The following is a 27,375-nucleotide window of genomic DNA, read 5'->3' on the forward strand; positions in this document are numbered from 1 at the left end:
ACCTAAACTTAACATATGGATCGGAAGTTCGTGTTTCTGGATCACAGGCAAGAAGATTTTTACCTTCGACTAGAACTATAGTTACTACGGAACTCCAAATCTGAGATTTCAGGCGTTTGTTTACGTCAGAGATTCTTGCATTCTTCTGGAAATACTGAAACAAATTAACATTTATCATCAGACAACTCTAATACACATTTCGTGTAGTACTTCCCGAATTTAATATTTAAATTCTCGTTGCGTGCTACGGAGCTGTAATGGATAGGTAAACTTAAAAGCTCGCATTATTTATACATGACATCCATTCCGAATTGGAAACTGTAAAGTTATACAATATCAAATTACTATGGTAACAGAAGGCATCCGCTTGCGAAAATTTAATCAAATAAAAAGTAAGGCTGTCGTGGGCGAAAAAAGAAATCGGTCTGAAATTTTAGCGTCAGAGACAGACTTTTCAAGAACCTCTTCAGTTGGAAAAGTGAAGTGTATGATCGGATGTCAGTTTGAGGACAGGTATCGTCAGCTCAACAATGCAATGAGTGAGGAATTTCATTTGATTTTGGAAAATTGCGTACCTACATACGATAAAAATATTGAGCTTGTTCTCTTAAAATGTATTGCAAAATGCGTATAAAATTGCGATGACTAAACAAAAGCGAAAACTGTTCAAAAATATATGAGGGAACTCGGGATTTTAACATAATTAACAATTTTAAATTGCAATTCGTTGGTTTAAGTTATATATAAATATGATTTATTTCGAGCAACTGGTTTCCATAATTATTATGTAAAAGAGGGTAGGTCGCTAGGAAGTAACCGTTCGTTTGTATTGTGGATCTTTATCATCGTGGTGTGGCTTCAGTCCAATTCAAAAGTTCCCTCCAAGGCAACATGTAGTCGCGATCGATTTCGAATCCTGAAATATATTTTTTAGTTGGCAGTTGTTGAAATCTGTCGAACGGAGCAGGATCTTAGGGTGTGGAAATTTGGTATTTAGTCTTCGTTCAAGTATGACCCCCATTAAACTTGGAGTCAAAGGTCAACAAAGTTCCAAGAGTCAACGTAAAAGTTCATATAACCAGAGTTATCTGTCGATCTATTCTATCGGTTTGTTTTATTCTCTTTTTGTGTACGTCTTAAAGCATAAAAGCGTCATTTTTCTGTTAGAAGACGAGAAGGGCATACAAAAAAAAAGATAAATTCTAAAGGAGCCTCAAGAATATTTCCAAACCCATTTCAAGGCTTCAAAGACTTCGAAAATTTCCACACCAAGATGGTTTATAAGAAATCATTGAACCTTCCTACTTTCAAGAATGAATAGCACGTTTTAAAGAAACATCCAGGAACAATGTAACAAATTGTGATTTATAACAAATAGGTAAAAATTTCAAGAACTTGATTAGTATAAACATTTTCGGAAATGATTCCGAGGTTCTAGGTAAATTTCCATGCGTTCCAGGAAGGAATATTCCAAAATGAAATTTAAAAAAATCTAGAAATTTGAAGTTTCCGAGCTCCAGAAAAGATTGCAAATAGTTGCGAAGATTCAGGAATATTTTATGAAGATTTCTATACGATTTAATCGCAGAGAGAGTTTTTAGATTCTAACAGGAAAGAACTGATTTGCTAAAAAGGTGGGTAGGAGGGAGGACGGTGCCATAAAATTATGGAAAATCTTACGAGGATTCCATGCAATTCTGATCCTGATACGTTTAAGGTGGGTTTTGGGAAGGGAATCATTAGAAAATTGACGAAATTATTATTTCCAAACTGTTTTAAGAGGTTACTAGTAGAAAGAGGTAACTAATAATTTTGACTATTTGGGGGAATATTCTGTATTTACAGGATACGCTATCCAATTTTGGGGTCAAGTTTATTTTGAGCTTCTGTTAAGTGAATAAACCTGTATTTCTTTTGCTACCTAAATTGATTTTACTGTTATTACTACCCTCGTATCTTCTTAATTTCATACGGAAAGAGTTACGATAGAAATTGAATGGCGCACAACCCTATTGGTAAATGGCAACAAAGGACCGAAGACCATATTCTCAGAACGTACGACCACTGTGGATATTTTCACGCTTTTGTTTTATTTCACAACCTTTAGCTAGGTGGCCGTTTATGAGGCGGATGTGAGATAAAAGCAGCGCCAACTATGTCTACTGTTATAACTCAGTGGTCATTACTTACAGTTAGATGAGAAAAAAACTTTGTGTGAATTAATTCTAACATCAGATTCACCATCAAGAAAAAATAGGGATTATCACGGAATTAAGAAGAAGTAATAGACAGTTAACGTGATCGTTGTGCAATCACATTTCCGTCGCATAAGGAGATGCAATAAAGGACGAATTAATTAAGCGCGCTAAGTTATTTTCGTTACCATAAATAGCTATTGTAAAGAATTCAGTGTGCGCGATACCAAAGAGGGGATTGAACTCTTCTCTTCGTAGTCGTACGGACTGCAAATTTGTTACATAGTGAAGGTTTTTCTTCTGGGAGAATATGAACAACGTTTTGATTTCCCTTAACACTTGCTAACGCCAACCTTTTATGTTGATAAAATTGTGGCTTGCCCGTAACACTTAAACGCTAGACCGTTACAAAACTACCCCCCAGAGAAACATCATTTACCGAAGAACTTGTTTCGGCAAAGTTGCAAGTTGCAGGTCCGTTGTCTATTTTTTACTGAGTTATTAATGATATCCCTGCAAAAGACCTTCTTATGTGAGGTGCTGTTATTTCCACTTATGCAAAATTAGAGCTCTGAATTTTTAAGAAAAATATCGTAAATTAAATTTGATTATGGCCTATGATAGACCTATGGGCATTTGAAGCCGTTTTGCTATTGCATGTATTTAACTAGAATTGGATTTGTTAGATAATAGAATAAATCAGTTTTTTTTTTTGGATCGTTCAAATTAGTGGATCCATTTATGATTATATTTTGGGTGAACTGTGTAACAAATTGTGTCGTATAGTTGTTATTAGATTCGAGAATCATAAATAGTAAAAGAAATCCTTTCATTATTTGATGTTTCCATCAATAGATCTAAAACTGTATGGTAATCTCCTGTTTGATTTTGCGAGCAAGCAAATAAGAACATCAAAGTTTGAAGTCAATTTTCAAGCTAATGAGAAAAGGAGAAATTTAGGCAAGTAATTCAAGCACAGCAAAATTTATGTTATGACTTTATGAGCCTATGAGTTACAATTTTACTCGTATTTCAAGAAACCTGCTTATATTAAAAAAAACGCGCTGCATTCTAAGATCTTCCGAATTTTTTTCTAGAAGTCAGTGAAATCGTACCAAAAAGGTTTTAGATCCAGGATTTTTGGTGTTTGAATAATGCAAATTCACATAAATGCACTTACGAGTAAGATATCAAAAATAATACTGACCGATTAATATAATATTACAGGAATATTCCAGAAATATTAAAATTTTGAACAATTTCGAGTTTAAAAATCTTCCAGAAGGTTATTAATATTTAACAAGGATTGGAAATGGTGAAGAGATTTCACATAATTCCAGATGAAAATTGAAAACAATGAATGCTGGTATAGCGTAATTACCTAAACAGCAACTCAGATGGCAACACGAATTTACGTAAACTTTACCGATTTACTAATCTAAATTGTCCTTATGGTCGCGGTTTATACAATCATTATCATTAGTTCACTAAGCTCAGGATGGTTTCATTGGCGCAATAAACCTTTGTTTCTATTGGCTATTTCTGAGTAATTTTTAATAGTGAACTAATGATAATGATTGTATAAACCCCTCATTTTAGTGCGTCAGTTATTCAATGTTGCAAATGCATACAAAATTTTCTCTGGAATCATTGAATACGGATTAATACTTTCTAAATCTTTTGGGAGTTGTCAAAACGTAAGTTTCTTACTTGTGTTAGTCGTTTAATCTTCATTTAAAGTCAGAGAACGTTCTTTAATATTTATGGTACGACCTGTGTTTTATAAGTCGTTTATACGTAGCATTACATAGAGTCGATCGCATAATACAAAGATTTCGACCCCTTATACGAAAGTGGATGTTAGGAATCGAAATAAAAATTGGATTCCAGCAGAGACTTGTCTCTGGATTCCAGGCATACAAAATATCTCCGTTTTTAATGCAACGATCACACTATCTTATCCTTTCTGAATGTCTAGAAAGCGATGTCAATATCCCCATCCACGATTGCATTGTGCTTCAAGCGTAATAACTACGCGACATGCATTACAAACCAAATTGAGCAGTGTAGGTCATATTGACTTTGGGTTCCGTTTCGAAATAAACACAGCCACCTAAATCCGCTAAAACTTTGCATTTCCGTCATCAATTTAAGTTTAATTTAAATTACATTTCGCGGAGAGTTTTTTGAATTCCGACAGGCGCAGCTTCCCTATAATGAAATCTCATAAATTCACCTCACTGCATTCTTTTACGAGCATCCGTCCCAATTCGCTATTTTAAACACTTTTTGCTTGGAAAGAAACGGCAGCTTCGTTCATCTGACATTGTCACTCTTACCCTCACACTCACCCTTGTAACGATTTTTATTTAGAAACAAGAGACCTTTGTCAATTTTCTGAGATTAGTGCGAATAAATTTTTAATAATTTAATTACTCTTTAAAGCGTTTACATGGAACTGTATGGATGATGAGTTTCAAACTTTCCCCATTTGTTTTTATTAAACCTTCCTTATACTGTACAGCTTGCCCACTTTATTAATGACATGTCACCAGGTAGGGGGCAAAGTTAACGAGTCAGTGGGTCGTTCGCCTGAGGAATTAAAACGATGAGTGACGCCGATTCATTGCAACCACCTGATTTTCCTGTGTATTGTGAGCCACGTAAGGTAACACAAATTTCGAAATCTCAAAAGCTCGAGTTCGAAGCTAATCCTAAGTTGCAATTCTAACTCTCCCGATACTGCAAATGAGGAACTACACCCCCGCTATAAATGCGCATCGCTAACAAATCAAAATTACCCAATTACGTACAGAAAGTCCCATTTTTGTACATACAACTAGAGCAGGGTCGCGCTTTGTGGCGTCATTCTCAATTAAACTGTAGACGGTAATCTTCATAAAGTGACCATATAAACAGAGTACAAACAGCGTAATCCTCCGTTATGAATTGGACAGTACGAACATCATTAATTACACAGACAAGCGTAGCGTTAATTACATTGCAAAAAGTTCGTAATTCTAACGTCGCGCGGAATGCGGTTTAAATTAGGCGATAGAATTTCTATGGCTGACAATTAATCCCTTATACACAAATCACGTCTAAGAAATTTGCATGTCATAACCACGCAAGATTTCCTAATCGATTTTGGCCGACACTTAACCTCTTCGCATATACTCCGCCATTAAAAGCTAGGCGTTCCATTAGTGTAATGAAGGTGTGTGAACCTGCCATTAAAAAACTTCCCACTTAATAACGCCGCATTAATTAATTTGTAATTTTAATGACCACAGATTTTTCTACGTTACACGAGTATTTTTTTAGCGCATTTTTGAAAAAAATACGCTATTATATTCGTTATGGCTGGCAGGCCGGCTGTCCGCGTGAGATCTCCACAACTACAATAGCTAGAGAATTCAAATTTTCACTAAAAGCTCTCTGCTATAGTGTAGATGTGCAGGCACTAGTCTATTTTGAGTTAGATTACTTGTGAGATCGATAATTGAAGATAATAATTTCGATATGGGTTTCGGAGGTGCTATAATTTTACCGTTAGATAGCGCTACCAGTATAAAAACTTATTATTTACTTTGTGATTTGTTTTACAAAATGAAGACGTACCGTCAATTGAAATTAAATAAAATTAATTATTTAACGCAGCCAAAATTACTCGTGAGATCGATAATTTTAAACTTCGCTAATAAAATACTGACCTGCATTACCAAAAATGCGCTTTAATCATGCATATGCTGATTTACAACTTGTTTTCATATGCCAGTGGCAGTAGGAGATTCGCCTTGCTAATTTTTCAATACTTCTGGGAAGATGTTCAGTTACTATCAACACTATCAAGTCGATCTTTCTATATTCTTTAAAATAAGTGATTGTAGAGGTAAATTTCCTGAAGTATGTGGAAAAGACATCGCAAAATAGGACAAGGTGGTAGAACTCTAGTAATTCAGGATTGCCAAACACTCTTTTAAACATTACAGAGTCAAACTAAAAATCGTTGCCATCTTCGGCACCTTCGTTTATTCAATAGTACCTATGTCTCATATAGGGTTAACCACGTAACAAAGCACTTTCCCTAGCACCGGAAAATATCAGGAAATAGTCTATAGGCTCTATAGGATATACATTTAAAAAAAGGGTCCGATACTTTATCCACGTATAGTACTGATGAAAAGAAGCCCACAGTTGACATTTATTCGTTCTTTTAGACCACAATTACAGCTCCAGACTAGCTTTCTGCAGATTCGTACTAAGAAATGTTACAAGGAATTCCATCTGAGCTGCTAATATTTTATTTACTCACGAAACCACTGTTACAAATAACGGAATCATGAATTTCCACAATAATAATAAAATCCTCATGCTGTTATGGAGGCAAAACATCAACATCGTTTAAATGGCGAAGTTTATCTTGACTTTTTAGTTAGCATTTTACCTACACTATTGATATTGATTAATTGATAATAGAGTCAAGTTTTTACACGATTGGCGCTCCTCCGCATTTCTCTATCATCGCAAGAAATTTGTTGAATACAACTTAACTTACAATAACAAATGGGTAGGTCGAGGAGGTCCAGTGCCATGGTTACCTACATCCCTTGATTTAAATCGCCTTGATTTCTGCGTTTGGGGTTACTTAAATTAAAATCACTCTTATATTCAAGGCCCATTAATAATGTAGGTGAGCTGCAGCAGCGAATAGAAAATGGCTGCCAAACTATTCGCCAAAATCCAAGAATATTCGAACGAATAAGAGCTTCCTTTCACGAAGATGTGCAATCTGCGTGGAAATGGAAGGAGGACACATAGAGCATCTTCTTTAACTAAGAATCAACACTGTTCGATTGTTTTTAATAATGTACTTAATTATGTTGAGACAATGCAAAATCAATTGTAGGTATATCTGAAACACTAATATTTATTAAGTTTTTTGGGCATTTTTGAAAAAAAAAACCAGTTACTAAATTCATGACAGAACAGCATTCTAGCTCAATCCGAAAATAGCGCTTTTAGAAGAGTGTCTTCAAAAAATAATAAGCTTAGACAAAAACGTTTCCCACGAAAGTTTATTATTTTCCGATGTAGAATAAGAAAATTCACCGTTTCTATTTGAAAAAATTAAGTTGCCCTACACTTTACCGGAACTGGTAGTCCAAAAGAACTGACCCTATACGCCCTCAGGTACACCCCAATTCGTCTCGTGTATCCAGTTAAACCCTCATAAATCATTCCTGAAACTAATACAATATATTCTATGCAAAAATGCTTGCATCAAAATTAATAATTCTAATTAGATCGCGATAATACGTTATTTTTAATTATACATTCTTTCCTAAATACGAAATTCGCGTGGCGTTTGCATACATCTTTTTTCGTGTGCTCTTTTTGTAAAAAAAAAGGTTCTACATTGTTTCCCTTAGAAGAGTAACTTTTTCGACAACAGCCATAGCACGTTGAAACACCAGTTCTCGTCCGATCACTGAAGTTTAGCAATGTATGGCTCAGTTAGTACTCGGATGGGTGACCGCGAGTCGTTGTATCTCTTTTTTTATTTTGCTCATGTTTGTCTATTGATTTTAGACTTTATTAATAATAATTGTAATTCCTAATTAGAATTAATTTAGTCTTGCCGAAAAAAAATATTTTAGTTTTTTACTTTGACATTTTTTTTCTCAGTATTTTTGTAATAAAACCTGGCACAATTTTTATAGGTTGTACACTTAAAAATAAGGTCTTTCGAATAACTTAAAAAAGTTTTAGATTGCTATTTGAAAAAAAATGTTCGATGCCGTTGCGGCGCTCCAAAATTTTTTTCCAAAATCCGGCTCGTTATTTTTCGTTTCAATATGTGTAATATACGTATCCAAAATTTGAACAAAATCCGTCGTGCCGTTGCTTCGGAAAATTGCCAACGTACGCACGTACGGACGTACTTACAGACGGAAAAAATTTTTATTCTTTAAAAGTTGCTTAAAATGATCTAAAACGTCGACATCTGATGAAATTTTAACATGTCCTAAAAACGGTGATCGTAAGAGCCACCTAGCTCAAGCTAGGAAGCTAAAAATACGCTATTATGTTCGTTATGGCTGGCTGCCTGGCTGTCCGGCTGAGATCTCGGCAATTACATTAGCTGGAGACTTCAAATTTTCACCAAATCTTTCTGCTATAGTGTAGATGTGCAGGCTCTAGTCTATTTTGAGTTAGATGACTTGTGAGATCGATAATTGTAAAGTTTACTAATAAAATACGTATCTGTAGTACCAAAAATGTTTTCATTATGCATATGCTGATTTATAACTTGTTTGGCTTCTTTTCATAAGTAGGTACTATACGTAGATAAAATATCGGAGAAAGAAACCGCTTTCTTATTGCCACTTTTTGAGCTCTACGAAACATTGTTAAGAGATAGGCAATACAACGTTTCGTTTCGCAGAAATCATCTTCAACTTGTATTTTTCTATATGCCCGTAAAAAAATACATATGTACTGTATTGAGTAGCATTTTTTATTACGAATCCAACGCATACATCAGTTAACTTCAGTTCCGCGGTATATAATATACTATTGATCGAAAAGTATAAGTACGTAAATGATTGATATAGAACTATTTTTCGGGCAAAAAGTCGAGGTTTTTCAACCACCACTCAGCTACAGCACAGGAAGTTGAAAAAGTTGGTTTTACACTACCCTCTTACATCCGAACAACTTATCAAAAAATCAAATTTGTTTCATTTTTTCTGTTACATGTCTTGTTTGACTAGCCTAGCTGGCGCAGAAATGATCCATAAAAACTTTGCAGAACAAATGAAAAAGCTCTACATAATCTAAATCATGAATATATTGAAAACTTCTGTGATACGATCAGCGCATAAAATACCTTCTATTTTCTAAGAGCAATTGGTGTATACGGACAGATTTAATGTGAATATCAGATTCAGAGATAGTATAGCGTATGAGCGATTTGAGAGCGTCCTAATTGGGGTAACATGACCGTAGCAGTTATGCCCTCAAAAAGTTATGAAGAAACTACTGCTTCCCAAATTTAAAAATATACATGGAAAACGGTATAAGTGTAAAATATGGTGCCAGTATGTACATATAAAGGTAACCATTAATCATTAAATTCTGTTTGATATTTCAGTGTGTACTGTCACTTTTTGTCCCGCGTCGCTATTTTCTCCCTTCGGGATACAATGACACTTTAGCCCCTAATGAATGACAAAACACATTGATTTAGTCAACGGGGTACAAAAAATACAACGTTTACTATACGGTTGGTTAATTGTGAACGTTTGAACAAATAATAAATTACCCCGTAAAGAACTCACATTTTAAAATGTCAATCCTTGGTCTGAACGACTGCAACGATTCGGCAAAATTGCTCTGGGCCAAAGGAATATTAGCTTAATCAAGGTTTTCCCCATGACAATGTATTATACTGTAACAATTTTTTGCCTCGTGAATCGAAACCAGAATTAGAATAAATATTTACATTCAATCATTACTTCAGTGAAATTGATTGCAATTCCAGTAATAATTATAGACTATAACAAGTTTCAGTTACGTCAGCTTAGACAATTCTATTAGATACGCCTATTAGCATTAATCATTTTCTGAAGAGGGTTCGTCGTATTATAATATCGATTTGCCGAAGGAAATTTTATATTAACGCCTGGTTTGCTTGCGTGAAAATGTTGTATCGTTTGATATTAAACGTGGGTTTTCAAAAGAGCAGACTTGTTTCACTTACCCTTCAATTTGCTACGAAATATTACGTGATTGATGTGTTTGTAATACTAGGAGTATCTCATTAAAATAATAATATACCTACAAGCCGAATATTTAGAGGTCATTTTTGTCGTGTTTGCTACTAAATAAGATGTCGCAATTCTTGTGTTTATTTTGTGATAATAAAGATTTCGGGAAACGTTATAGAAACGTACCTTCAATTAAAGCAGATGATAGGTACCTTTGAAGTAAACGTTAAACTAAAAGCTAAAATTAAATTTCATAGTACGTTTCGGTACTAGAGGTAATAAGTAAATAAAAAAATCCTGAATTACTTATCTTTTTTACTTCTCAAGATATTTGTATACAATTCTTTTTGTGATATTTTGGGATTTGCTTGTAAATTGATTTCTAATTGTCTTTTTGGGGATTAAAATTCACTATTCCACTGAAAGGACCATTTCATTCTTGAAATATGCGTATGGACATCTGTTGTATCTAATCATGGGACGTAATTAATCTACTAATTACCCCTAATTGCGTCTATATTAGTAAATTGTGTCATATCCTGTTGTAATTAGTATTGTTATGATTTCCTGTTGGAATTAGTGGTTGAGTTGTGGGGCATCTTGGTTAGCGTCGAGTTGTTAGCGGAGACCCGCACCCTGGCGGACTTGTTATTGGATAAAGACATCATTTGAACCCACTCCCGACATCCTGTTCAGCCGCAATTCGCGTTTGAAGCTTTTACAAATAAATTTGCAAAAATGCGCTAAAAGGCACTGTGAATGTTGAATCGACAATTTTTGGTATTGCGTATTATATGGTTAGAGCTATGCCCAGTTTGAATTTCTGTTCAGAACTAACGGAGAAGTCAAAAGAGTCTACAATGGCAATTCACGAACTCCAATCTACAAATTCTCTTTTACATTGATGGATATCAAGCCATCGAGCGATCGGACGATTGTTAGAAAGTTGTTTGACAATCGCGGTTGGACATTTTTCATTAATGCAGGATAAATTCGTGTAATAAGCTATGCCTTTCCCTTTGAACCTTACTAATTTGAGACATCCGATGGTTATCCAAAACCAAACCCCACATTCAATTCGAACTAGGGTAATCTAAGAAGTATCCATTTGACACAGGAAACCGAGTCAATTTTGCATGGAACGGAAACTACCCGCTGCAGGAAACATTGATAAATAGAATTAGTGTGTTTATTTAACGGCAGCAATTTGTGCAGATTGGCTTATGAAAACATTCAATAACTGTCTGCAGTGTATTTCTTTAAGGACACAAGGATGTAAATTTTTGTCATTGAAATTCCGTTGTTTTTATTCAGTAAAATTCCGAATTTACTAATTTAAAATGGAAGAAAATTTAAGAGTAGTTTTAATTTCTTCGTTCGACAAAAAGTTAGGGGTAAAAAATGAATCCAGATAAGATTAAGGGGAAAATTGTAACCAACATAAATTGTGGATTAAGATTTGTTTTATATATCAATATATTTATGTTAATGTCACGTTGGAATATTTACTGCTTCAAGTAAAAATGGAACGGAGCAGTTTCTCCATTCGGTGTTATTTTATATAGATCTAGCTGAAAAATTTTCGACTTCTCTTAAAAATTGGTGCTCAGTTTCCTCAGGATGATAAATTACTTTCAGATGATGAAATGACACCAATAATAGGACGAATTACATTTTATAATAATCTCTTCCATTTATTATATTGTAGTCTCATAGATTCTAAAGGATAGGTACCGATGTGGGCACCAAGCTTGGATTATTCCTCAACTCAGTGCTGTATCAGTTTACTTGTTCGTTTCCCATGAAGAAAATTAATAACGGAAAACAGTTTAACGTGTTGAATGAAATCAGTGAACCGTATTCTCAAAATAAAGAAGGAAATGTATAAAATAAATGTATTCCTTCGATCAAAATTAATATAAATAAATTTAAATCAAAATACCGCGCTAGTATCAAATCTGCAAGGCTTAAAGCTCATGACGATTTTATAGGCAACTCCCCAGACTCATATAAACCTGCTTGGAGTATTATAAGCAGACGTTCAACAGAACGGAAAACATAATAAATATTAAAGCAGAAACTTTTAACAATGGATTTGTTGATTCTGCAACTATATTGACGCAAAACTTCTCGTCAAAGTATATGAAGATGCTGTGCTGAACATCTAATGTTAGATATGACTCCATTAATGAAGTTAATAAAGTTTGCATTTTACAGTATCTAGATATTTCCCAAAAAGTAGTGCGAGCGTCTCCTATTTATACAAAGGGCGACAAAATTTCTCCTTTAAATTGTCGTCCTACCTCTAATCCTAGTATTTTCGGCTTTCGCTAAAATCGGAGGCTAAAATATTGGAGACAAACCACTTTGTATAGACTAACATGGCTTCCGAAAATTGACAAAACAAATATTAGATTCTTTTGAACGGAAAGAATGTTCTATGGTTCTACAGCTAACGGTGACGATCTTTCTCTGCAATATGACCAGAATTTTTTTATTCTGAAAACAAAAAATTATCTTAAAGCGTTTTGATATATTGACGACAAAAAGCACACAATGAAATGGTTCAAATATACACTTCCCTTTTACAGGATTTGCTACAAATATTTTTCGCTAATAACTCCTAATTGACTATAACAATTTAGTGACCAAAGTGTCTGTAAAATACCCCCAATTACTATAAATTCATGAATTTGCCAATATTCTTTACTGAATAACTTTGGACAAACTCTTTAAAACAAACTTTTTGTTATCCAAATTTAAGAAGTTCATAAATGGACTACCTACATGTTATACAAAAGGATTAAACGTTGTTCTTTAGGTTAAATTAAGAAGATACCAAACAAATTTTATTAAATATTTCTTCTGTCAGAACTAAGTACAATTAATGAATAATTATGACAATGGTTCTTAAAGAAGTTCGCACATTTACATTGACGTAAATTATATAGATAGCACTGTACCTTATAAAACGAATATTCTTGTGGATATAGGCGTTGGTTACATTGACAACGATGCGGAAAATTAATCAGTAGAGATGCGTATTCGGAGCCTTCCGACGGCAAATGCCTGTGTTTGTACGTCAACAACAACCAAGAGTTTATTTACCGTGACAAATGGTTAAAACTAACAATTTCTTTAAGCAAAATTTCCACTATGACATATTTGTAACAACATTCTCATTCACATTTTCCCAAATGTGGGCGTTTACACTACTACATGTTCTAACGACACTGTTCAGCCGTCTTTTGTTGCGTGCTTGTGTACTGGAATGTTAGGAAGTGTTTTTCAGCGTAAAATCATATACTCTCACAATTAATTGGGTTGTCCTCGGCCGCACGATATCGCGAATCTAATACTATAAACACCGATCTTTCGAAAATTGCAATAATTTCTTTTATTTTTGGAGATATACAAACTGGCACGTTGTAAATAAACTACTCTCATTCATTTACCTGTAGTTTTGGTTTCCGGCTAAGAAAAATTGATCTCTAGTCACAAATCACGCTGGCGGCGCGGAAACAAATTTTATCCGAAAAAATCTTTCTTGCGAAATACGCCTGCCTGCTTTGGCACCAAGTCTCGAATTTTAAAACAACACGTAATTGCGATTGACACCGTTGAATACTTCTGTTTTCAAACGCGAATCAATTTGAAAAAAAAATTAAGGATGTTACGCTAGGGTTGTAAATCCTAACGAACACCCAAGCAAACTTACGAGAACGTAAAATTTAGTCGGGGATTATCTTCTAATACAACCGGGTATCACACCAACAGTTTGTAATGCTAACGGATTTTTATTGTAAGAACTACCTATATGCTATTTATATCACAGACTTCCTTCCTTAATAACCTATCACAACTATAAAGTATGCAGGAAATCCAGAGTATGATAACCTTGTCAACAATGTGTTCTACCTAGCGTTATACTTTCTTACTGTTACTTCGAATCAAAATTACCCTTAGCTTATTTTTTTTCATGGTTGTTTTTAGATCCTAAATTTTGGCAGACGTGGGAATCTGTTCTAAATGAACATGGTTCACACATTGGTCGCCTCGGTTTCTAAAACGCAAATTAATCCCAAACTTCCCGGAATGGCCCCCCTTACTTAATCAATGACCACCTACAAAATGGCGAGTTGTTAACGCAGACGGACATCTTTATTCGTTGCTTAAATCCCGCTCTACGAATCAAATAAAAGCGAGGATGCTAAATTATTGCCACGTATTTTTGAAACATTACTGAAGTGGCCTCATGCCGAATGGGCATTTGTAATTAAACTAATTACTGTTAAATTATTTAAAAAAAGTTAAATACTTATTTGTAATCGAGGGTACTTACTTCAGAATAAAATAATTATATTCGCATCAAGTGGGGCCTGAACAGGCGACCTACTCGTGCTTATCCTCAACAGATTCTAGTGAGACAGCGAGTCTATACGGAAGGGGTAAAAACAGCCAACAATGACTTCTACAAAGACGAGCCCCATAACAAGGAGCCAAACAAAAGAACGAAAGATGGCAGCAATCACCATGACCGCCAATCAACTCGATCAGCTTATCCAGGGATTAAGGAATGACCCGGCACCAATACCGATGGAAGTGAAACTTCGCCCGCTGCAGGGCTCGTGACACTGAACATTCCATCGGAATGTTTACCGTCCGGTCCGGCTTGATTCCGTCCGGACAAGTGTACTTCAAGCTTTATTCGTCCATTTTTCAACATTTAAACCGCTACACATCTCTTGCAAATGGCAAATGATGAGCTTTATCTGTGATTTAATTTAATTGGAAATGTGCCTTTAATTTTAATTTAGAGCGTTTTTTTAGCATTGGGCAACTAATTGGTGAATAAAACATCACGTCAAGGCAACGCAAGGCGCACAATAGGCTTGGTACTTTATCTATATATAACTACAATAAAGATTAAACGATCCACACCTTAATAATGCGTGGTGGACGAGTACGTCGAGTACACCTTTTTTCCAAGGTTTGAAATATTCTTCTAAAATGGCAAGTAAAATCAGAAATTCAATCTTCTACCAATTTAATCTTGAGTGAAATTAATATTATGCAGCACACACACACACAATGCCCGCTATAAATTTCGACCGTTCCATAGGTTGCCGTTTCAGAATTGCCAACAATTTACGATCGTAAATGCCCCAAAATCAAAATAACTTAATTTCGTAATTGCATGTATCCGTATCTAAATTATTAATAGTAAAGTAACGCTAACAATTAGGAAGTAAACAGTAAACTAAAATGCGTTCGGAGTATGAAAAGTTAAATTACATCCTTTCTTACATGCGAAAGCTCTATAAAGATAAAAATCTTGAATGATGCTAACTCCAGTTTAACTGATCTTGTTAGCTAAATGGGATAGCAACCGAGACTCAGGGTGAGAAGTTAATTATAGGTCGGTTCCTTCGTGGCGGCAAATAGACGCCATATTTCACACGTTAAAAGCAATATCAGCATCTTTGGGAAGCAGTGTATTTTTCGTTGAAATATGGAGTAAAACAAAGGCTCGTAATGCAAGCAAGCAAATTGATACCGCGGCTAAGCCCGGCTTGACAAGTGGTCTCCGGCCAAGAATTTCGGGATTCAGGGAACCATCAAACCGCTGTATCACTAAAAAAATAACAGGAGTTGCGAATTTCACCTAGGTGGACTTCAAGTTCATCGACATGCATATTGGGGACTTGCATTTGACCTGAATTTAGGCACTACTTTGGGATTGATTTAAAGGAACACCTATATTTTTTTCTTTTCCAATTTTAATAAAAATAACAAAACTAAAGACACTGAAGTAGATATTATAAAGTGGATTTGGTGCGACATCTAGTTATAATTGGTTTTTTTTTTCGAAAAAAAGTTTAATTAGAGAGGAGTTTTAATAGGAATGAAATTGAAGCGCCGCTGAGAGAGAACAAGCTGTATAGAATTAGCACAGAGTTTAATAATTTCAAAGTTTGGAACGGTTCACATTTTCATCGTGCCACACTGTGCAGAAATATCCTGGTTTTCAATTTTTACCATTCCATTTAGTTCTTTGCAACATTTGGGATTAAAATCTGTTTATATAAAAACATCGTGTGATTGTTTTCAGTGACGGATTCACTGTGAAATATTTCATGAATATTTGTTAATTGTGAATTCAATTTGCCAATAAATGGGCGAAGAGCGACTGTTATACCGTTCATAACCATTTGAACATTCAGTTGGAACTTTAATCAAGCCGTGAGTAAACTAAACACATTGCAGAAATTACAGTTTAATGTGAAAGGTTATGCGATGTAAACTAGTGAATAAATAAAACTCATTTACTAATTTACATAAAACTAAACACAGAGATATTCATTAGCAAAACGTTACAGTGTGTACAAACTAAAGCCGATTCGCGATTCGGTTAACACTAGAAGCACTGGCGTAATTTACAAATGACGAGTGTAAGTGGGAGCATATATAATTATATATAATATATGTTAATATATTAGGAGCGGTTTGTAAACATAGTTTAACCCCTTAATTCTTCAATTAACTTAATTTTCTAATTAAAAATCACAATTCATTGAAGGTGCAATGTGCCTCGCACAACTTTACAACAACTCGCAGAGATTCCCTTATGTCGATTATGCAACAGATTTTAATCTCTGATTAAGCTTTAAAACAATCTTATTATTCGTGGCATAATTACACTGACTGACATTGTGACGGTGTGCGCATGGGCAGACTGCACAATTTATTAATAATATTTTTTTGAAATTTTAACCATAGATGCGTAAAGTAAATAATAATAAAATAGTAAAGAAAAATATAGTTCACACACCTATGGCCTTTTGTGAAATAGTGATCAATGCATGAAAAATGCGCTAAAGTTACTCGGCTTAGGGTGAAAACCTTTTAGTAGTATCGTTTTTGGAAAGTTGGCAACTCACTATTTCCATAAAACATCAGCGAAATGTTCTTTCTCTTTTTGGTATGTCGAAATATTTATGTACCTACTACTTCCTGCGCTGTCATTTTAACTTTCCTACTATATGGTCCAAAACCAGAACGCCGTGGAAACAAAGATAACAGATGGACGAACCACCATACCTTAATTACCGCACCCTACTGATCCTTGATTACTACCCCTTTGTGGTACACACATTTGCTGGGATATAAAGTTTGATTATAAGTAAACCATTGGGTTTTTTAGATATTTTTAAAAAATTTAAGATTTTGGCAACTGCGTAGTTTCAAAACATCGCTTAGTTCATTTTTTGAAAAATATCTTATTTCTTATAAAAATATATCGAAAAATCATAAGGAATCGAAATTACATTCACAATTTTTCCTATATGGCACAGTTTTGGAAAGTTTTCCAATTTGTACAATTTTGCCCTTGCTAATATCTTGGTATATCACCAATGAATATTTCGAGCTTTCTAATCCCCGAACGTGTAGGTCATCTAGACTTCTAGAGAGAGTTCAAATATAATCGTGGATGACGAAAGAAATATCATGGATTTGGTGGAATTCCTACGACATTCGTGGAGATCCCAAGAGCAGAATATCCATGAAAACCCAAATATATCCCGTGGATATCCGACAGTGTATATCAATGTATTTGCACACTAAATGGATGCTTGGATTACGAAATGTAATCTGTGCTTTCATTATCGTGTGTGGTATAATCTCCCAGAAACAAAAAAAGCATTCCTTAGAAAACAATCATAAATATGATGATTGTCCTAAATATATTTATAGAGAAAGCGGAGCACCCGAGGGACACAGAAAGAATTGATTACTTTTTCCTGAACACAACCATGACAGTTGCTTTCAAGATAGAGTCATGAAACCACTCTCTCAATTTTAGGTTAATTTATTACGAGGTTTGGCTCATACTTATTTTTTGACCTACATTGCGAATTTACGAACTGCGATCTACAAATTTCATAAAGAATCCCTCTGCCAAATTTCATCGTAATCGGTCCATTCGAGATATCGCGCCAACGAACAGACGGACGGGCGGACAGACACAGCAAAATTATAAACTCGCTAGGAGCTCGTTAATAAAGAGTCGAAACAAATTACGTGCACTGCGTAACGGTAAACTTTTGTTAATTTTTTTTTTATTGTTGACTATTGTGTAAATTCTCTTAATTTGCAATTAATTTGAATAACTTTCGTCAATTAATGACACCAAATCGTTAGGTGTACGATATACCTTGATATAAATATGTATAAATGGGGACATGCTAAATATTTGGTACACTCAGTTAATTGTAGTTGAATTATAATGTTTTCTGCGTTGTTACGCGCACTGTTTTTCCGGTAGGGATAGAAAAACCTGGCTCCGTATATAATTTCGTTAAAGCTATGTAAAATGAGTTGACCTAAACATGGCTTAGTTGAAAGGAAAGCCCTTTAATATAAAACGCGTAAGAAACAGAATAGAAATAATGAAGAGAAGCTTATAATAAACGGGTTTACCTTTTGTACTTTATCACCGGTCTCCTTAAACATCTTCAACAAATCCCGATGCGAGCTTGGGGATTTGCCTCTAGCGTACCTAAGCTCAATTTCCTCCGCATTTTCAATGACAATATCAGGAAGATTGATCGCTCCATCTTCCCTTGTTTCGGCCACATCCTTGTGGATATGAAAAGCGACCGATGGCACACATTTACTATTTCCAGAAAACAAGCATTAGTAAAGTCGATACCACCATGCGCCATAAAGTCGTCACCTGCCTTCCACATCCGCTGATGATAATCTGTCAATATCCGGCGTCGACGAGTAACGTAAATCCAAGGGCTTGTCTTTAAGGGTCAGGTCGTGCGCTGACAAAGAAAATTCACGGTTAAGCTTATTGCCTAAACGGCTTAGACACTGTTGTACTTTGAGCACCCGTTTAAAACGGCCCTCTTGCATTTTGTTTCGCGTGCCACCGAGTACACATTAGAACTGGCGTGGATTCCAAGGATAATGTAATTTTGTTACGTGAGGAAGCAAACTCATTTTTATAAACAATTTGAACACATGCGCGTTTGTTTACTAATTAGAGGTCTAATTACGTCAACAGAATTACACATTTACACGTCAAGAAAATTTGAAGGCTACTAACAGTTTGTTTGCATGCTTTATCACCTCAATGTCGAGAGCAAAGGTAATGGTAATCAGACTAGAATGGCGAACGTTTGTGACAATGGAACAATCGATTACTAATTTTTAATAAATATCTATCTATGTTAGGGAAATGACCTACATTTTCAGAATACATCCGTATCAAAATTGGTACGACCGCAATTGAGGATTTCCAACACAGTTTGACATTTTACTTTATCCCTGGATTTATTTTACGTAGGTACATGTAAACAAAACACGTCTGAAGTTTACATGTTTATGTAAACGAAATGGGATTTATCAAAAAAAATTCCCATTAACCTCATTGCGGCTTATTAAACCAACTCTACTGCTAATCCAATTATCCAACAAGCATTCAGTTACTTTTTAATCGACTTCATTTGTGCTTCCATAAATAAAACGCGATGGTTCAAATCCACTTCACTGTAATTTTACCTACGTAATTGCCATTGCCTAATTTGATGTGCGTGCAAGATTTACATGTCGTACTTCAGCGAATAAGCAACTCAATTTCCAAATGATTTTCATACAGCATCACTACGCGTGAACATTTCCTGCGGGATAGACAGCATTTTCCCTGAATTTCCAAATTCTAATTTCTAAATGTTGTCAAAATTGATCTTTAATCTGCGTCGCTGTATAGGCTTCGTTATAGGTAATTAAAGGTTCTATAACGTATTGAAATTATACGCTCCATTACATTATTAAATTGATTATTAAAGGTAGGGCTCAGGTTTTATTAAAACATTTCATATGGAGAGGAAGCTTCAAACTTTCCGCATGTGCATTAAAATTCAATTATGATGAAAGATATGTAAAGTCCTGCTAAGAAGATTTAATATCTGTCACAAAGCTTTCAACAAACTTTCAGAACAGAAGTAGTAGCGTAGTAATCCTTATTTTATATATAACCTTTTAAGTTACAAGTTACTAAGTCCTTAAAAATAGCACGCATCAGTAGGCCGATTGTAAAGGCCAACGTGTTCTCCCATTGTCATCTACTTGACTCTCCAGAGATTTTGGGATCTGATACAATTTCCCTAATAAATAATTCTCTTCTAGTAATATCGGCCCAAGAATTTGATTCACAAAATTGCCTGCCCAAACATGGCGATTCGCCAATCGTTCATGAGTTGTGCTGCATATTGTTTAGAAGTCAATACGCCATGTAGTCTCGAAAAAGCGTTATATAAGTAATAAAAAACAAAGGCTCTAAAATAGATCCTTGGAAACACCATATTTATATTTAAATCTCGATCTTAAAACATTTTTTCCGTAAAATCAGTTGAACGAATACGGGAGAAAGAATTACGTATCAGGAATTTTACATTGAAATCCCTTTGGTGATCACCAAAGGAATAGTGAATTTAGAAAGAGCATGAAATAAAGATGTTCCACTCCGACAAAGTACCAATAGCGATGGAAGATTAAAGCGCATTCTAGAAAATATATGAGGTAAGGTGTTTGTGAAAAACATACGACTGTATTGATCTCGTAAAAAACTTTAGCGGGACAAAAACATTTGTAACAAATACGAAATCAACGTCTAGAAAAATTGTCGCCATTAACACGAACATCTGAAAAATCCGTAGATATGAATAAAAAATAAATTATAACTGAAAGCTGTGATTTGTCATTCAAAGACTGATTGAAAGTATATTGGATTACAATCCAAGTAGTACAAGCAATCACTTCTACACTGACGTATTTTCTTTTAATTCGGAAATAAAAGATCGAACTCGAGAATGATATCATCTCGGTTTTTGTTTGCTCTGTATTTGTATTTCTACAGTAGAGTACCTCCAACTTTTTCAACATTGAGTTTTATAAATCTAAATACAAAAGTGCTACCAAAATAAATATAAAAACATGTTGAGAAGTAATTAAATATCATAATTATATTAACCTTTAATTAATCAATTACAATCGTAGAAAAAAGTCTAGTTCACTCACTCTAAAAGCTAATCTCAAAATCGGTGGGGACTTTTTTGATGAAATTTGGGTTGTAATACAAGTTTCAAGTTTTACTATTCAGTGTGTCCCTAATACGGAGGGGGTTAATGCCGTGGATTATTTTATGACTAAAACTTTATATAAATATAGATCCACAAACGCTTCGTTACTGATCTACATGGTGTAAAAAGGACCGAGATAAGGATATATCGATTTGTCTTTACAATGCTCAACTTTATCTGTCCATAAATAGTTTATTTATCATACATCTTGAAAAAAAAAGGGTAACAGAAATGAACTTTTCCTTCCGAAAATTGAAGAACAATTTTAATGGAAGTGAATCCAATAATTACTAAAAGTGCACAATATCTGTGCGCCATTAAAAGGTAGGTTACTGACGAAGCATGGTGTGGAACGAACCATTAAAAAATGAGTGGAACTTATGATCCTGGAAAGCTAGCGTCGTCCAATATCGAGGAGCCATTCAAGAAATAAATGGGCACTGAGGAGGAATCAACTCACTTGGAGCTGGGCAAAGGGTTATTATACTTGACATCGTCAGCGAAAACGGTTTTTCAGTAGGATGTCGCAAATATTTCATTGAAAAGAAAAGTTCGGCGGATTTCTATAACGAAATTAAACAGCATTTTACGAAATGGTTACGATGGAACGCTGGAGCTTGGTTTTTGTACTCAACCAAGCACCTTGTCATACGATATTGGATCCTGAATTTCGAAAATAGACAAATTCGCGGAGAAAAGGAGATGAAATAAACAAAAAATTATTTTACCCAAAATCGTCCTGAAACCTTCATTTTCATGCCTACTTTCTGTCAGGAAATTTCAGTTTCCATGACAGAGGCTCTGCAATATTTCCTGCCGCTTGTCACTTTACTGGCCGCTGTCACTTTACCGGTCGCATTTGTGACATTTCCAAATGTCTATAATGACTCCTGTCATCATGATCAGATTGACGATAATCAAAAGTTCTATATAAAAATTGAAATTTTATATTAAAACACGATTTCGAGTAAAATTTAATACAAAATTCGTCAGTAAAATGACATCACCTGACTCGGAAATTAAAGTACTCGGCCCCGAAGGGGCCTCGCAACTTAATATTTCCTCGCCATCATTTTCTGGACTTTTATGTAAATAACTATTAGTTTTAAATTTACACTCCCAAACGATGTAAAAGTTCATCGCAAACAACCACAATAACAGTCTAATGTCAAAAGCCGACTACAATTCACGATTGAAATAACACAACTTAATAAAAATAAAGAAGCATTACCGGGTTGTTGTATACGAGTAAGTGTACACTGTAGATGATACTAAATAAGCATGTTAAGACAGACCTATATAACTAATGTTTCGAAATTGGATTAAGTGTGTAGGTAGGTATTAATACAGCGATAGGCATTTGAAACCTTACCTGTACTGTACGACAAGTGGACTAACATTACTTTTAGTTGAGGTAATGCTAATGAACGCTATATACTTACGTAGCATACAGGGGAACCTCCGAAAGAAGAAAAGCTAGAATCTCTAAGACGTAAATCGAGTTTTAGCCAAGAATAAAAACAGGTGAAATTCTAACTACCCTACAGTTGCTAATTTTTTCGCTTATTACTTAGTTTTTTCATGAGCAAAATGCCACTTTACATTTGATTTAAGCATCTCAGATTGTATAATCACGACCGAATTTTGTGTATAGTACGATGCAATCTGTTTTAAAACTTCAAATGGAAACTTATTTCGAGGAGCATCATATAATTAGTCAATCGCAATTTGGGTTTAGAAAAGGAAAGTCTACTGCTCTGGCTGTGAGTAATTTAGCAAGAACAGTTATGAAAGGATTTGAAAATAAAAAATACATTAGTTTAGCAGGTCTTGATTTTACCAAAGCATTTGACTGCGTATCACATAAAATCTTAATCGATAAACTAAGAAATTATGGCTTTGGAAACAAAAGTGCACAGTTAATCCACTCTTATTTATCAAATAGACAACAGTATGTAATTTACGATAATGGTGTTTCAAAATTGTCACAATTAAAGCACGGTGTGCCACAGGGATCTGTTTTGGGGCCCATCTTGTTCCTTATATATATTAATGATCTTCCGCATTGTGACCTATACACCGACCACATTATGTTTGCTGATGACACTTCTCTTATTAAACAATTTGATAGTGAAGAAGAAATCAATGAGTGCATGAAGTTAGCTATAGGAAGAGTTGATAAATGGGTAAAATCAAACAACACAGCGCTTTAAATGCATCAAAGACACAAACCATGACACTAACGCTAAGGAAACAAAAATTCATTAATCAAAATTCAGATTTTAGGATATTGGGAGTAACGTTAGATCCACATCTAACTTGGAACAGACATGTAGCTATTCAAAGTGCTAAATTATCTAAAGCTATATTTGTTATCAGGAATCTTAAAAGAGTTGCTTCAATGGAAACTGTAATTACAGCCTATTATGGCATTTTTCATTCAATTTTATCATATGCAATTCTTGCATGGGGCCATTCGAAACATGCAAATACTTTATTTGCCTTACAACGGAAGTGTATCCGAATAATAAAAAATATCAAGTACAGAGAGTGCTGTAGGAGTGGATTTGTTGAGCTAGGTATCTTGACACTCCCTTGTACATATATACTTCAATGCCTACTCTATATTAAAGAGAACATAGTTTCACAAACTGTAAAACAGGATTTGCATAGTTATAACACAAGGAACAAAGAACACATTTACATAACTTTTCATAGGCTCAATAAAACAAAGGATGGCGTATCATATTATGGGATGAAGTTTTATAATGCATTACCCACGAAAACTAAAAACTTAGATTCACTATCATTCAAAGCTAGTGTAAAGGAATATTTAAAACGTCGAGCATTCTACTCACTAAACGAATTTTTGAACAATAGTTTCAATGACTTAGATTGCTAGCTCTGTTTGTGAAGATGTTGCGATTTTGTTGTCTAAATGTATATTTATTTTGTCCTTTGTCATTTAACCTAATTGTCATCTTGTCTAAGAAAATAGGTTTTAAATTTATATTGTATTGGTAGATAATTTTATTTATGGTCAATTATGTCTGTGAAAAAATGACGTGTGAAAATACTTGTAAGTATAAATCACCAATAAAGCATACATACATACATACATACAACTGTCTAATTTTATCAACACAAGCGCCGCGTTACCTACTTTTTCTCCATGTTTTTATCCGCAAAAGTTTATACACGTCTTTAAAATATGACCCTACTGCAATTCAGACCCAAGAACGCTTTTTTTGCTCGATTGACAAAACTTTGCACGGAAGTTTTTCTATTACTTATCAAGTACTCGTTAATTGCGCGATCCCTTGCAAAGTAGGATCTTGGAAACGAGTAACGATCAATAGTTTCACTTACGTTAAGAACACTAATCTTGCACTATAAATTTCCGTGGCAGCCAAACATAGTGGTAAATAACGACTTAAAAAGATATGAGCGTCAAAATGTGTTCAACAAAAAGATTTTTAAAATGGTTCATCACTCGACATCTCGTTTAAAAAAATTTTTTTACGTTAAGCTTTACAAGTAATAACACGAGTGGTATGTAACGGTCGGAAATTATGTGAAACGAATGTGTTTTGGATTACGAGTTACTGAAGACGAGAGAAAATTATCGAAGATTATTCACATGGTCACGAGTTACTTATTTGGCATGAAAATTCCGTGAAGGCGCAAGCTGCAATTTTAATTTAGAACTCAAGTTGTTGCGTGTATTGCTGTGAGAATTGTGAGATATGTAGTAACAGATCCGACTGTCTATGAAAAACAAAATCTGGGAAGATTTGGAAAATTGTCTAAGCAAGGAATTGATGATGAGTCTTAAAGGAACCGTACCAGAGAATAAGAATTCGCAAAAGTCAACCTGGGCAACAATTTGAGAAATTAATATAAATTACGGAGCACAGCTCAGCCTCGTCGATCAAACCTTACCTCCTAGAGAATGGGGATGAACACCATCTATTCATGTTGAGTCAATGCAAGAAATCCTCAAAAGGGTTGGAGATTTGCTGTTGATTGACAGGGGAGTAAACATTTCTGTTATCGCTAAATAAATGGGGATATCAGAAACGATGTTTCCAAAATTCTGCATATAGATTTGGAAATGAAAAAGAATGTAAGTATAGACAACAAACTTCCGACAGAATTTAGCTGCTTTACCCTAAGACTTGAGTTTTTCTATAGAATTGTAACTGGGGATTAGACTTGGAACGATACCGACTCTCCTACGAAACAAGATTCCATATAATAGGTTTATAAACGCTCTCAGCCACACAAGAAGACGAACACGCAATTATCTGGAAGAGGAACTTACACCACAGTTTTCTGGAATGCTGAGGGGATTCTCTGAATTGAAAATACACCAAAGGATCTATTAATTAAAATCTCGACAGTGGTTATACGCCAAAAAAAGACCCCGCAATCATGCTCAGAAAACTACTGTAAGAAAATAACTACCAATATAATTTAATTTCAATATTAGCTTAGTAGGTATCCTACCCCTAAATTTGTAAAGTAAATCTACAAAACAGTTCCAGCACGAGTGTTTGCTAATTTATTAAAACAACATTACGGTGGCGGAAACATTTATTCGCCATTAATTCTTATAGAGAATCAACGAAAGGAAATTGTAGCAAATCAAGTCGCGTGAAAAGCGGTTCCGTGATTTACTTCCTGAAAACCATCGTTCTCAGTTCTCATTCCCCTTCGTTTGCCACCTTTGCACTACGATGCTAGCACGGATAATAGTCGATAATTTCAATTTGGAAACATACCAATACCACGCACAACAGGTTACAGTAGAACATTAAATATACACGTTATTGCAATTTTACGCGCCCTGTTCAAGCAACGGGATGAGAATAACCACACGCTGCGATATTGTTGAAATTAAAAACCGTTTCAAAGTTTGCGTTCCCTTAGGAAATGGATGCTAAGTACAACTAAACCTACTTTTGTAGGTATTGGTAGTGTAGGTATAATAGTTCTCATTAGAGTTTGCTCAAAAGTTGTGTTTCGATTAAAATTCATCTCAGAATGTTAAAAAATTGATGTTTTTAAATTAAATTAAAAACGTTCTATCGTTCGTTATATTATTTATAACCTATACTGATCGAAGTAATACTGAGGATCCTTCGATATTCCGTTGTATTGGTTTATTTTAGGAATTTTTTGTCGGACAACAGGTAGTGAACTAAATATTCTTTGCTTATTAAGAGTTGGCAATTTGTGCATTTCAATCAGAACTGGCACTATTGTTAACTTTATTTTTACTGGAGTTACGAGATTGCTTAACTTGGAAAATATGGAATCATAATCAGAATAACAATTAACCAACCATCGAGGTATTCTATTAACATAATAATTTTTTAAATATAACACACTGCATATTAGTACCCTCGTTTCTACCTACTTTGAAATAAAATCAAAAAACTTTTCGCATTACCAAGTTCAATTAATTCATAACAGATCAATTAACCTATTATATCGACAAATTTGAAAAAATAACAAAAACCTAAAGCTTAAAATGCTTTTAGGGTCCAACACCCTATGGCGTGATTCGTGATTTTATTTTAGAAGGCAAACACCAAAAAGGATTGTGAGATGAGGCTATGGGGATTCTAAGAATTTGCTAATGGTTCTCTGACTTTTGAGGTTTTAAAAGACTTTAAAACTTCAATGATTCTGTTGGCATTCTAAAAATCGTAGAGAATCAGAAGATATTGAAATAGGAAAAAAATGTTGAGGATATTCTGAACGAAGAAGATCTCAAAGTAACCCAAAATCCCTAAGGAGGGAACAATATACGAATACTAATAATGGAGCTGAGAAGATTCTAGGGAGATTCCCATTAAAGTGCATTAGTAACACTGCATCAAAGTTAGAGCACGTCGAAAAAATTATGGGCGGAGGTTCTTACGACGAGTTCTGAAGATGCTCCAAACAGATTCTAAGCATTCCATTGCTATGAAGGTTCTCCAAGTTCTGAGGATTCTACGAAGACAGAAAGTTATCATCATCCTAATAGTTCTGAAGAAGACACCCTAACAATTCCCAGAAGATTTTGCAAACACTCGTTTGTTTCCGACAGGATCACTGAGAGACTCTAAGAACCGGTTTCTTGTTGCTCCCCCTGTTAACTTAGAGGATATACAAGCTGTTTTACGCAAACCGTTACCTAAAAGTATTCAGATTCCCAAATAATAATTTAAATCTAAAAATTAACGTACCAACATACTTTTTTGATCG

The 27,375-nt window shown here is 34.6% G+C and overlaps 2 protein-coding genes across 7 annotated transcripts in view; both read right to left on the reverse strand.

Annotated features, from left to right (window-relative positions):
* The window catches only part of LOC116175382 (multiple C2 and transmembrane domain-containing protein), a 116,611-nt gene that overhangs the window by 17,930 nt on the left and 71,306 nt on the right, over positions 1-27,375 (reverse strand). For all 6 annotated transcript variants that reach the window (XM_031493511.1, XM_031493488.1, XM_031493503.1 and 3 more), the window contains exon 8: positions 3-154. In XM_031493511.1, the coding sequence (XP_031349371.1) occupies positions 3-154 (152 nt within the window). The remainder of the gene's footprint in view (positions 1-2; positions 155-27,375) is intronic.
* Positions 140-19,093, reverse strand: LOC116175409. Its single transcript, XM_031493522.1, has 3 exons — positions 18,705-19,093; positions 18,449-18,644; positions 140-318 (listed from the first exon to the last, which is right to left on the reverse strand). The coding sequence occupies exons 1-3, from the start codon at positions 18,887-18,889 to the stop codon at positions 289-291; spliced, it is 411 nt and encodes a 136-aa protein (XP_031349382.1). The 5' UTR covers positions 18,890-19,093; the 3' UTR covers positions 140-288.

Source organism: Photinus pyralis, unplaced genomic scaffold, assembly GCF_008802855.1.
Source record: "Photinus pyralis isolate 1611_PpyrPB1 unplaced genomic scaffold, Ppyr1.3 Ppyr1.4_LG1, whole genome shotgun sequence".
NCBI lineage: Eukaryota > Metazoa > Arthropoda > Insecta > Coleoptera > Lampyridae > Photinus > Photinus pyralis.